Source organism: Gekko japonicus, unplaced genomic scaffold, assembly GCF_001447785.1.
Source record: "Gekko japonicus isolate JY-2015 unplaced genomic scaffold, Gekko_japonicus_V1.1 scaffold2296, whole genome shotgun sequence".
In the NCBI taxonomy this organism is placed as follows: Eukaryota; Metazoa; Chordata; class Lepidosauria; order Squamata; family Gekkonidae; genus Gekko; species Gekko japonicus.
The window spans coordinates 74,454-85,619 of NW_015174907.1; the positions used below are offsets into that span (position 1 = coordinate 74,454).

The 11,166-nt window shown below is 51.9% G+C and overlaps 1 protein-coding gene across 1 annotated transcript in view; it reads right to left on the reverse strand.

The window, feature by feature from the left end:
* The window catches only part of RINL (Ras and Rab interactor like), a 29,035-nt gene extending 18,455 nt beyond the window's left edge, over nucleotides 1-10,580 (reverse strand). Inside the window, exons 1-5 of the mRNA XM_015425014.1 lie at nucleotides 10,528-10,580; nucleotides 6,247-6,388; nucleotides 4,154-4,265; nucleotides 2,867-2,939; nucleotides 1,645-1,733 (exon numbers count right to left, since the gene is read on the reverse strand). Of these exons, the coding sequence (XP_015280500.1) occupies nucleotides 1,645-1,733; nucleotides 2,867-2,939; nucleotides 4,154-4,265; nucleotides 6,247-6,388; nucleotides 10,528-10,580 (469 nt within the window). The remainder of the gene's footprint in view (nucleotides 1-1,644; nucleotides 1,734-2,866; nucleotides 2,940-4,153; nucleotides 4,266-6,246; nucleotides 6,389-10,527) is intronic.
* Nucleotides 10,581-11,166: the final 586 nt, after the last annotated feature.

Genomic DNA, 11,166 nt, shown 5'->3' on the forward strand with positions numbered 1-11,166 from the left:
CCCCCCCCCCATAGCTAGCAATCCAAAACAGTCCAGTGGAGCCTGAGCGGTGGGTGTTGCCTTCTGACACACTTCTGGTGATGCCAGGGGGTGTGGCCTATGCAAATGAGTCATGCTACTAAGTTATGCTAATGAGCTCCTGCATCTCTTTTCCTACAAAATGACCCCTGGCCGCATCTTTTTCTGTTCCAGTGTGGGCTTGGTAAAACAGCGGAACGAACGCTAGATGGAGATTGGGCCACGGAATGGCCTCGACTTGAACTCTGAGAAAACCCGGAGTGTCAGGCACATGTGGAAAGGACCAATGTCTGCCTAACAAGCAGAAATCCAACCAGGGCTGTTTTGTAGCTTAGGAATGTACAGATGGGGAGAGAGAAAATTGTGCCTCTTTGAACGTTTCCTTCCCATGTGGTTGTTAGAGGCACAGAGACAGGGCCGGATTTAGACTTGCTGAGGCCCTAAGCTATACAAAACCCAGAGCCCCCCTACTGTTTTAAATTACATCAGCTGGTCTCAGAAAAATTTAAAATATATACGCCTTTTTAATATTTGAAAATATATTGTCTTTTAATTTTTATTTTAAAAAATAATAAAGGATGTGTTTACAAAATCACAGAAATAATTACATAATTAAAGGGTTTTAAAATGACAAATAAGGCTCCAACAGATTGCGAGGCCCTAAGCTGTAGCTTATTTAGCTTATGCATAAATCCGGCACTGCACAGAGACTTACATCAAATGGGCGTGGCTGAAGAAAGAGGGGGTGGGGCTAAAGGAGGGCCGTGAACAATGTTCCCTCTAAGCTATGGAGCCCTGTGAGCAAAAATTCTACTTTGTGAGCTACTGGCATTAACGTTGTGAGCAGGTGAATTGACTGCTGCATAAGTTAGTTTGCTCTGGAGCCCTCCTTCCTGAGCTGAGACAATAAAGCGTGATCCGGAGGCTAAAAAACTGTAAGCTAGCTCACACTAACTCAGCCTAAAGGGAACACTGGCCGTGAACAGGGGGAAAGGAAGTTATTCTTTACGTGGCAGATTAAGAAGCTTGCGGGACTCCCCAAGACAGGATGCAGTGACAGCCACAGGAGCCAACTCGGTTGAAACTGTTGTCGGCTACTTAACAAGAGTTAGAGAGTGATTTCAGCCAGTGATTCAGCTTTAATGAGCAACGCTTAACACAACCAGAACAGAACAACCAGAACAGCTTTTGCATTGCAGCTGAGCTCCTTTTAAACTCTCCCGGGCTAATGTAGCCACGCCCTGCTGTACATAACAACCAATAGGATTGTAAAGATAAAGTCCAATCACAGACGTTCCCTCTCAGGGAACTGGATGTTAGGTGATTGGTCGGCTCTTCCTGGGCTACCAATAGGAATTGAGGAATTAGGATCCTTGCCCAGGACGAAGCTTTGCATGTTGTTCCAATGAGTGAGATCACATACAGTTTACATTGAATTGAATACACCACAGAGACAAGTCTGAAAACCAGTAAGCAAAGCAATGCAAACTGGGGGGGTGATCAAATGTATCCCATGGTGCTGAGGGGCAGGACTACTGGTTCAGAAGGGGGACGAATCAAACATGTGAGAAACAGCTACACAGCCTCCTCCTCTCACCCAGCAGGGTCCCCCCCCTCTCAACTCACTCGTGCCCAACGCAGCAAGGGCGTCTAATTCAGACTTGCATGAGAGCTGAAAGGCGTCTGGGATCCTCAGCAGATCCGGCAGGATGTCCCTGGAAGAGAAACGCCCAGCAGAATGACACAAAAAGCAGGCTCTTGAGATCCTAGGGGAAGGGGCCTCCGTCACTTGATTCCCACCCACACCCAGGGCGGGCCGATGTGCAAACATGGGCCGCTGTGCTCATAATGGGAACGGTGGCTGCCAGGGGATGTAGTGATGGCCAGAGGCACAAATGGGATTTGACAGATTCATGGACCAGAGGTCCATCAATGGCTACTGGCCATGGTGACTATAGGGAACCTCCATGTTCAGAGGCAGGCAACCTCTGAATCCCAGTGCCAGTAGGCCACATCAGGGGAAGGCCTCGGTCTCTGTGCCCTGTTGTGGGCCCTCCAGAGGAACTGGCTGGCCACTGTGTGAGACAGGATGCTGGGCTAGACGGACCCTCACTGGTCTGATCCAGCAGGGGTCTTCTGATGTCCTTCTCAGGGGAAGGCCTCAGCCTCCCTGCCCTGTTGTTGGCCCTCCAGAGTAACTGGCTGGCCCCTGTGTGAGACGGGATGCTGGACTAGAGGGACCCTCACTGGTCTGATCCAGCAGGGCTCTTCTGATGCTCTTATCAGGGGAAGGCCTCGGCCTCCCCGCCCTGTTGCTGGCCCTCCAGAGGGACTGGCTGGCCCCTGTGTGAGACGGGAGGCTGGACTGGAGGGACCCTCCCTGGTCTGATCCAGCAGGGCTCTTCTGAGGTTCTTATCAGGGGAAGGCCTCGGCCTCTCTGCCCTGTTGCTGGCCCTCCAGAGGAACTGGCTGGCCACTGTGTGAGACGGGAGGCTGGACTAGAGGGACCCTCACTGGTCTGACCCAGCAGGGCTCTTCTGAGGTTCTTGTTAGGGGAAGGCCTCGGCCCATTGTTGGACCTCCAGAGGAACTGGCTGGCTCAGCCATAGAGTCAAATTATTGTAGTTATAACATATAGACAGGCCCTCGTGTGCAAGACCAGACCAGCAAAATGCTCAGGTCGTGGTGCCTGGTTCTGGCAAAGTTTCCCAGAACGAAGAAGCTTTACCCAGGCAGTCGCCAGGAGGGAACGTTGAACAGATCCCACCTGTCAGCCTCTGAACCTCCTGGAAGGAAGGGTGGTCCCAAGACAACTTCTCATGGGAGCCTCTCCCAGTAGCCACTCACCTGCTCACCATGTGAAAGGCGACCAGATCCAGCAGATCTCGGAAGCGCAGGTGGGAGCCCTCCAGGTACACGGCTGCGAGGAAGAGCAAGATGTCAGGACAAAAAACACAGAGAGAGAGAGAAACGGGGAGAGGAGATATCCTCCATTTAAATGTCATTATAAAATATACAAATTTCAATTTCAAACGTAAGGGTGGGGGGGAAAGAAGGACAACATAACAGGGTTGCCAGCCTCCCGGCGGGGCCTGGAGATCTCCCGCTTTTACAACTGATCTCCAGCTGGCAGAGATCGGATCCCCTGGAGAAAATGGCCGCTTTGAAGGACGGACTCTGTGGCATTAGACCCTGCTGAGGCCCCTCCCCTCCCCAAACCCCCCCCTCCTCCGGCTCCACCCCCAAAGACTCCAGGTGTTTTCCAACTCAGACCTGGCAACCCTACAGCCAGAATGATTTTAAGAGAAGAGAAGAGATTGGATATATACCCCGCCCTTCACTCCCAAAGGTGTCTCAGAGCGGCTTACCGTACATACTCCTTTCCCTTCCCACCAGTGGTCCCTCTAAGCTGAGTTAGTGTGAGCTAGCTCACAGATTTTTAGCCTCCAGCTCACAGATATTTGTCTTAGCTCAGGAAGGAGCAAACTAATTTATGCAGCAGCCAAATCGCTCGCTCACAACTTTAATGCCAGTAGCTCACAAAGTAGCGTTTCCTGCTCACAAGACTCCACAGCTTAGAGGGAGCATTGCTCCCCACAACAGACCCCCTGTGAGGTAGGTGGGGCTGAGAGAGCTCTTGACAGAAACTGCTGTTTTTTCAAGAACAGCGCTGATCAGAACCACGGCTTGCCCAAGGTCATCCAGCCAGGTGCAAGTGGAGGAGTGAGGAATCAAACCCGGTTCTCCCAGATTAGAGTCCGCACACTCAACTACTACACCAAACACAAATACAGGGAAAAGATTTCAGGTGAGACTGGCAAATAAGCCGTCGAAGGAAAAACAGAAAACCAAAAAGATGAACATGAGTTTAACTATATAGCGAAAAGGAACACGCATATGCACAGGCACGCACACCCACCCACTACAATTCATGTAGAACAGTCACGGGGAGCAGAGTAAGGCAGCATCTATTAACCACGACACTTAAGTAGACCTTTCGTACACAGAGGAAGTATACCTCCGGGCAGCAGGAACTAGGGACAAAGAGCAAAGGTTGTCTTTTCCCCCTGCCCCTCTCTTCTCCACACTATCCTTACGCCCACACAATTCGCGGCACCTCTGAAAATGACCTACCAGAGTTCTCGTCTAGAACAGAGAAGCAGCGGACAGCGTCAGCCCCACCTTCCCGTGTCCGAATCGAGATGACCCTGGAATCTCCAGCCACATCTCGGGTGATGATGAATGTCTGGTTACAGGAAAAGGGGGCCGGAAGGACAGAGAGAGAGAGAGAGAGAGAGAGAGAGAGAGAGAGAGAGAGAGAGAACGCATGCAAGAAAACAGGTTTAGCAATCACTTTTATCTGGAAGGCACGGACATGAAGACAGATCCACACACGGAACGCACTTCCTTCCCCCTTTGAGCAGGAAAGAGGAACCAGATGGAAGCTTCGAGCAGATTTGCAGGTTCTGCTAACCTAGATCCTAAAACCAAGGAGGTGGGAACTAACTTCTGGCCAGTAGTTTTCCCCCCACCACCATTGAGAGCACTGCAAGAGAGATTGAGGCAAGACTCCTAAGAACAGCCTTTCTGGGTCAGACCGGTAGTCCATCTAGTCCAGCATCCTGCCTCACACAGTGGCCAACCAGCTCCTCTGGAGGGCCAACAACAGGGCAGAGAGGCTGAGGCCTTCATAAGAACCTCAGAAGAGCCCTGCTGGATCAGACCAGTGAAGGTCCATCTAGTCCAGCATCCTGTCTCACACAGTGGCCAACCAGTTCCCCTGGAGGGCCAGCAAAAGGGCGGAGAGGCCGAGGCCTTCATAAGCACCTCAGAAGAGCCCTGCTGGATCAGACCAGTGGTCCATCTAGTCCAGCATCCTGTCTCACACAGTGGCCAGGCAGTTCCTCTGGAAGGCCAACAACAGGGCCTTAGAAGAGCCTTGCTGGATCAGACCCATCAGATCTAGCCCAGATCTAGTACAGCATCCTATCTCACACAATGGACAACCAGTTCCTCTGGATGGCCAACAACATCAGAAGAGCCCTGCTGGATCAGGCCAATAGTCCATCTAGTCCAGCATCCCGTCTCACACAGTGGCCAACCAGTTCTGCTGAAGGTCCAACAAATTGGGCATAGAGAATGAGGTCTTCCCCTATTAAGGACATCAGAAGAGTCCTGCTGGGTCAGACTAATAGTTCATCTAGCCCAGAATCCTGTATCACATAGTGGACAACCAGTTCCTCTGGAGGGCCAAGAACAGGGCATAGAGGCCGAGGCCTTCCCCTGATGTTGCCTCCTGGCTCTGGGATTCAGAGGGTTAGTTCCTCTGAATGTGGAGGTTCCCGTCAGTCACCAGCAGTGTTTCCTCTAAGCTGAGTTTGTGTGAGGTAGCTCACAGTTTTTTAGCCTCCAGCTCACACAATCTTGTCTCAGCTGAGGAAGGATGGCTCCAGAGCAAACTACGTTATGCAGTAGCCAAATCACTCGCTCACAACTTTAATGCCAGAAGCTCACAAAGTAGAATTTTTGCTCACAAAACTTCACAGCATAGAGGAGACATTGGTCACCAGGACTAGATGTCACTGATAGACGTATCCTCCATGAATCTCTCTAATCCCCTTTTAAAGCTGTGTATTCCTGTGGCCGTCACTACACCCTTTGGCAGCAAGGTAAAAGGTAAAGGTTCCCTTGCTCGAAAGCCAGTCGAGTCCGACTCTAGGGTTGCGGTGCTCATCTCCGTTTCAAAGCCGAAGAGCCAGCGCTGTGCGAAGACATTTCCGTGGTCATGTGGCCGGCATGACTAAACACCACGGCGCACGGAACGCTGTTACCTTCCCACCGAAGTGGTACCTATTTATCTACTTGCAATGTCTTGCTTTCGAACTGCTAGGTTGGCAGGAGCTGGAACTAGAGACGGGAGCTCACTCCGTCATGCGGCACACTCGGGTCTCGAACTGCTGAACTGCCGACCTTCCACAGCTTGCAGTTCAGCGTCTTAACCACTTGAGCCACCGCAGCTCCCTTTGGCAGCAAACCCCGCATTTTAACCACTCTCTGTGTAAAGTAGCATTTCCTTTTGTCCGTCCTGAACCTACTGCCTACTGAGTTGGGGAGGGGGTGGACGGACGGACCCTCGATTGCAAAACTATCTCTTTAAGGAAGCACAGCCGGTTGTCCCGGCCCTCCTGCTGGCTTGCCAGACTGTTCAAAGTCTGCTGGCCACTTACCCCAGATGCTTGCCCTGCGAGCAGTTCCGTGGCTTGCCGTGGGAGGGTACCGAGGAGCTCCCAGACGCCCCTGGTCGCGGAGAGTCTGTCCAGGAGGCTGAGGGAACCATCACACCTCCCGTTGACGAAAGCGTGCGAGGGGCTGCACAGGGGAGGAGAAGAGGGGAGTAAGGAGAAAGCCTCCACGGGAAAACTGGGTCACCCACCCTGGCCTGCGAAGGGGTTCATTCGCTCTCGGCTAGCCAGGAAGACAGAACGGGTTTGCCCGGCTGTTTTTCGGAGCCCTCCTCCTGCACCGTTAGCAGCGGCTGGCTGGACGTTTGGCGGCTCAAGCCTTCCCCTCCATCTCCTTGCAAGGAAGAAAAACTTTGCTTGCTCCGGATTGCAAGAGCGGGTGGAGACTACAAGGGAGTCGATACCGGCTAAATATCCGGAGAAACTTCCTAACTGTGAGAGTGGTTGAGCAGTGGGACAGACTGCCTCGGGAGGGGGTGGAGGCTCCTTCGCTGGACGTTTTTGAGCGGAGGCTGGACAGCCATCTTTCGGGTACGTCGTAGGGTTCTCTTTCGGCTTTGCTCCTGCAGAGTGCAGGGGGTTGGACTAGATGACCTGCAAGGTCCCTTCCAACTCTTAACATTCTATGATTATATGAAAAGTGCAAGTTCTCACCCTGGAAGACCTTGCCAAGACAGTGGCACCCTAAGACGATGCTGTGGTTGCCAACTTCCAGGTGGCTCCTGGAGCTCTCCCACTATTACAGCCAGGGGTCATTTCCTGCAGGAGCGCACAGGAGCGGAGCTCCGGCAGTAAAGAGCCCAGGGGGCGGGCACATGCAACAAGCCCAACCCCCTGCTCCTAGCAGTCCTCAGTCAGAGCAAGGAGCTCCTGCGGCGTGCAGGGGGTTGGACTAGATGACCTGCAAGGTCCCTTCCAACTCGAACATTCTATGATTCTACGACTCTATCTTTTCAGGCTGCCATTTGCCATCTAGGTAGGCACGCCAGCCTCCAGGTGGGGCCTTGGGATCGCCCGGAATTACAGCGCAGCTCCAGACTACAGGGATCAGTTCCCCTGCAAGGTGGGCTCTACGGCACTGTGCCACACTGAGGTCCCCTGTCCTCCCCAGGCTCCATCCCCAAATCCCCAGGAATGTCCTAACCTGGAGCTGGCAGCACCCCCCCCACCCATCTCCTGCCAGTGGTCGGGGGGGGGGGAACCAGGCTGTCCTAGGAACTGAAAATATTAAATGTAACAACCAGGGGTCATTTCCTGCAGGAGCGCACAGGAGCGGAGCTCCGGCAGTAAAGAGCCCAGGGGGCGGGCACCTGCAACAAGCCCCACCCCCTGCTCCTTCTCTCCCTCCTTCTTTCTTTTTCTTTCTTTCCTTCTCTTCCTCCTTTTTCCTTCTTTCTTTCCCTCATTCTTTCCTTCTTTCCTTCTTTCCCTGTTTCCCTCCTTATTTCTGTCTCTCTCTCTGCACAGATCTGTGTGAGGGCAGATCTGTGCATCCCCCCCAGCTAGCAATCCAAAACAGTCCAGTGGCACCTTTAAGACCAAGTTTTATTCAGGTACAAGCTCTCCCTCCTCTGCGAGGGCAGGTCTGCACGTTCCCCCCCCCCAATAGCTAGCAATCCAAAAGAGTCCAATGGAGCCTGAGCGGTGGGTGTTGCCTTCTGACACACTTCTGGTGATGTCAGGGGAGGCTACTGACTGCGTAGTGAGCAGTAAACAGATTCCATCTCGGCCTCTCATGACGTATAAGTATTTCAGCTCCCAACCTCCAGCCAGGAGAATCCTGGACTGCCCTACAGCTAATGAGTTATGCTAATGAGCTCCTGCACCTCTTTGTCTACCAAATGACCCCTGGTAACAACCCTTTTTTGGGGTGGATGGGTGTGTGTGTGTGTGAGAGAGAGAGCACGCTTGCATGCCTGGAAGTCGTGGTGACTTCTGGCGACCCCCTAGTGGGGTTTGGACGTTTTTTTCAGAGAAGTGGCTTGATAGCCTGCCTCTGCTTCCCAGCCCTGGTATTCCTTGGAGATCTCCCTTCCAATTACTTGCCAGGGCCGGCTCCACTTAGCTTCCGAGATTTGATGTCAAGGCAAAAGCAACAACTCTTGGTGACTTGGCCTCTTGGGGATGGGAATTCAGAGGGGATCGTCGCCCCACAATGGCTGTCGATGAGCTTAATGTCTGGGAGAGGCCGGCTAAAATTTTTATCACTGAAGTCCCATCATCTGGGCTGCCGTTCAGGGCAGAGTCTAGCCAGGTGGCCACGTTTGCCAAAAGCAATCACTGGATTTGGGGCGGGGGGAGGATAGGTTGGATCCAGGGGGTCATTTCCTGCGGGAGCGCACAGGAGCAGAGCTCCGGCAGTAAAGAGCCCAGGGGGCGGGCACATGCAACAAGCCCCACCCCCTGCTCCCAGCAGCCCTCAGTCAGAGCAAGAAGCAGCCAGGAAAGTTGCAGAGCCCCCCACCCCAGCCCCCCGGGTCCAAAACAAACCAGTGGCACCTTTAAGACTGAGTTTTATTCAGGTACAAGCTCTCCCTCCTCTGCGAGGGCAGATCTGCACGCCCCCACCCCCAATAGCTAGCAATCCAAAACAGTCCAGTGGAGCCTGAGCGGTGGGTGTTGCCTTCTGACACACTTCCGGTGATGTCAGGGGGTGTGGCCTATGCAAATGTGTTATGCAAATCAGTTGTGCTAATGAGCTCCTGCACCTCTTTTTCTACGAAATGACCCCTGAATGGGGTTAGTCTGGGCCATCCAGGTCAAGGCAAGAGACAAGCAGAGGTAGTTTGCAATTGCCTGTCCCAGCGTAGAGACCCCGGACTTCCACGGTGGTCTCCCATTCAAGTACTAACCAGGACTGACCCTGTATAGCTTTCCAAGATCTGACTGGCCTGGCCTATCCAGGACAGGGCCGCTTTCTCTAGTCTCGCATTAAAAGGAAGCTGAGTTTCCCCTCTGACTGCTTTCTCCGACCCTGGGTGGCTCTCTGGGTTCCAGGCAGAGAGAGGTCTTTCCAGGAATCTGCTACCTTCCCCTTGCAGTGGCAGGGACATCTGGGAAAGCGACGGTTTTGAATGTTCTTCTTTTTATTTCTCTGTGTTAGAGGTATAGTCTGCCTTTCTCACTGGGTCTGCAGGCAGGTTATACACACAGGAAGTCGATACGATCAAAAGGATGGGACATCCGACAGAACAACGCAGTAGGGTTTTGGATTGTAAAAATCTGGAACCAGCCGGACATCTGAAGACAGAACTGAAACGTTGCAAAAAAATGATGTAGTAGGCGCCATCTCTGCCGCTTTAACCCCCGAATCCCCATTTTTGTTTTGCTCCTCTCTCATTAAAATCAGACCGGGAATTCTTCCTTTCCAGTTTCTCCTTGCACCAAATTTTGCCCATAAAATATACACATTTTTTCAATGTAAATTATTATATGGGCAATAGATAGAATGTGTACACAATACTGGTCCATCTACAAAACCAACAGTGAAGCACATAAACTGGAAACAGCAACAAAAATGCCAAGGAATATACAAATAAATGAAACAGGTAACATTTGGTAATCCTTACTTGTCGATAAGAATGTCCGAATAGCTCCGGCTGGATCAGGCCAAAGATCCGTTGGGTCTGGTGTCTTTTCCAGCCAGATTCTATTGGCGGGCTCACAAGCATGGAATGAGCATTTAGTGCTCGCAGATATACTGCCTCTAAACATGGAGGTTCCATTAAGTTATCCTGGCCTACAGGCATGGCAAGCACTGTGCTCCATGAATGTCTTGGGAAGCCCTATGAGCAGTCACCACATCTAATGAAAGTTAATTCTGTAAGTTGTTCCATTCTGCTATGGGTCAGTCCTAAACTGTCTGCCAACCGATGTCAGTGGCTGGCAAACATGCTCACCTCAGCCGCTCTGGCCCTTCCCCGGAAAGGAGATGGCCAATCGGAGGCTCACAAGCATGGAATGAGCATTTAGTACTCGCAGATATACTACCTCTAAACATGGAGGTTCCATTAAGTTACCCTGGCCTACAGGCACGGAAAGCACTGTGCTCCATGAATGTCTTGGGAAGCCCTATGAGCAGTCACCACATCTAATGAAAGTTAATTCTGTAAGTTAAGTTCCATTCTGCTATGGGTCAGTCCTAAACTGTCTGCCAACCGATGTCAGTGACTGGCAAACATGCTCACCTCAGCTGCTCTGGCCCTTCCCCGGAAAGGAGATGGCCAATCGGCTCCCTCTCTCACGCAAAAAGAGCGGCCAACTTACCCAGACACATTTTCCGTTGGACCTCTGTTGTCACTGGAGACAGAGTCGGACATGATGCACAGTGAACCTGTCACCACGGCTTCAAAAATGCCACATGGTCCTGAGATTTCCGGATTCCCTTTTGCTTCTTCTGGAAGACAAAAATGAATCACGGAATACTGGATTGACTTTTTAAGTTCTGGGGAGACGTAAAACAGCGGGCTCTTGGCAGAACCACCAAATCTCATTGGGTTCCTAGACTTGGGGGGGAAACAGACAATGCTCTTGGGCAGGACTTTTTCTGTAGAAAAAGCCCAGCAGGAACTCATTAGCATAATAGGCCACACCCAACAGCAGAAATTCATTTGCTTATTAGGACACACCCCTGACAGCACAGCTCATTAGCATATTAGGCCACACACCCTATGTTCGCAGAAGTGTGGTCATCCAGACACACTCACCTTTTGCTTCTTATTCTGTTTACCTTGTTTGTTGTCAAAACCCTGGACTTTTTTATAGCCGTAACCCTTTGCATGTTAGGCCACACACCCCTAATGTAGCCAGTCCTAATGAGTTTCTGCTGTTGGGTGTGGCCTATTATGCTAATGAGTTCCTGCTGGGCGTGGCCAACGCGGGCGCCAGCCGGAACTCCGCTCCTCT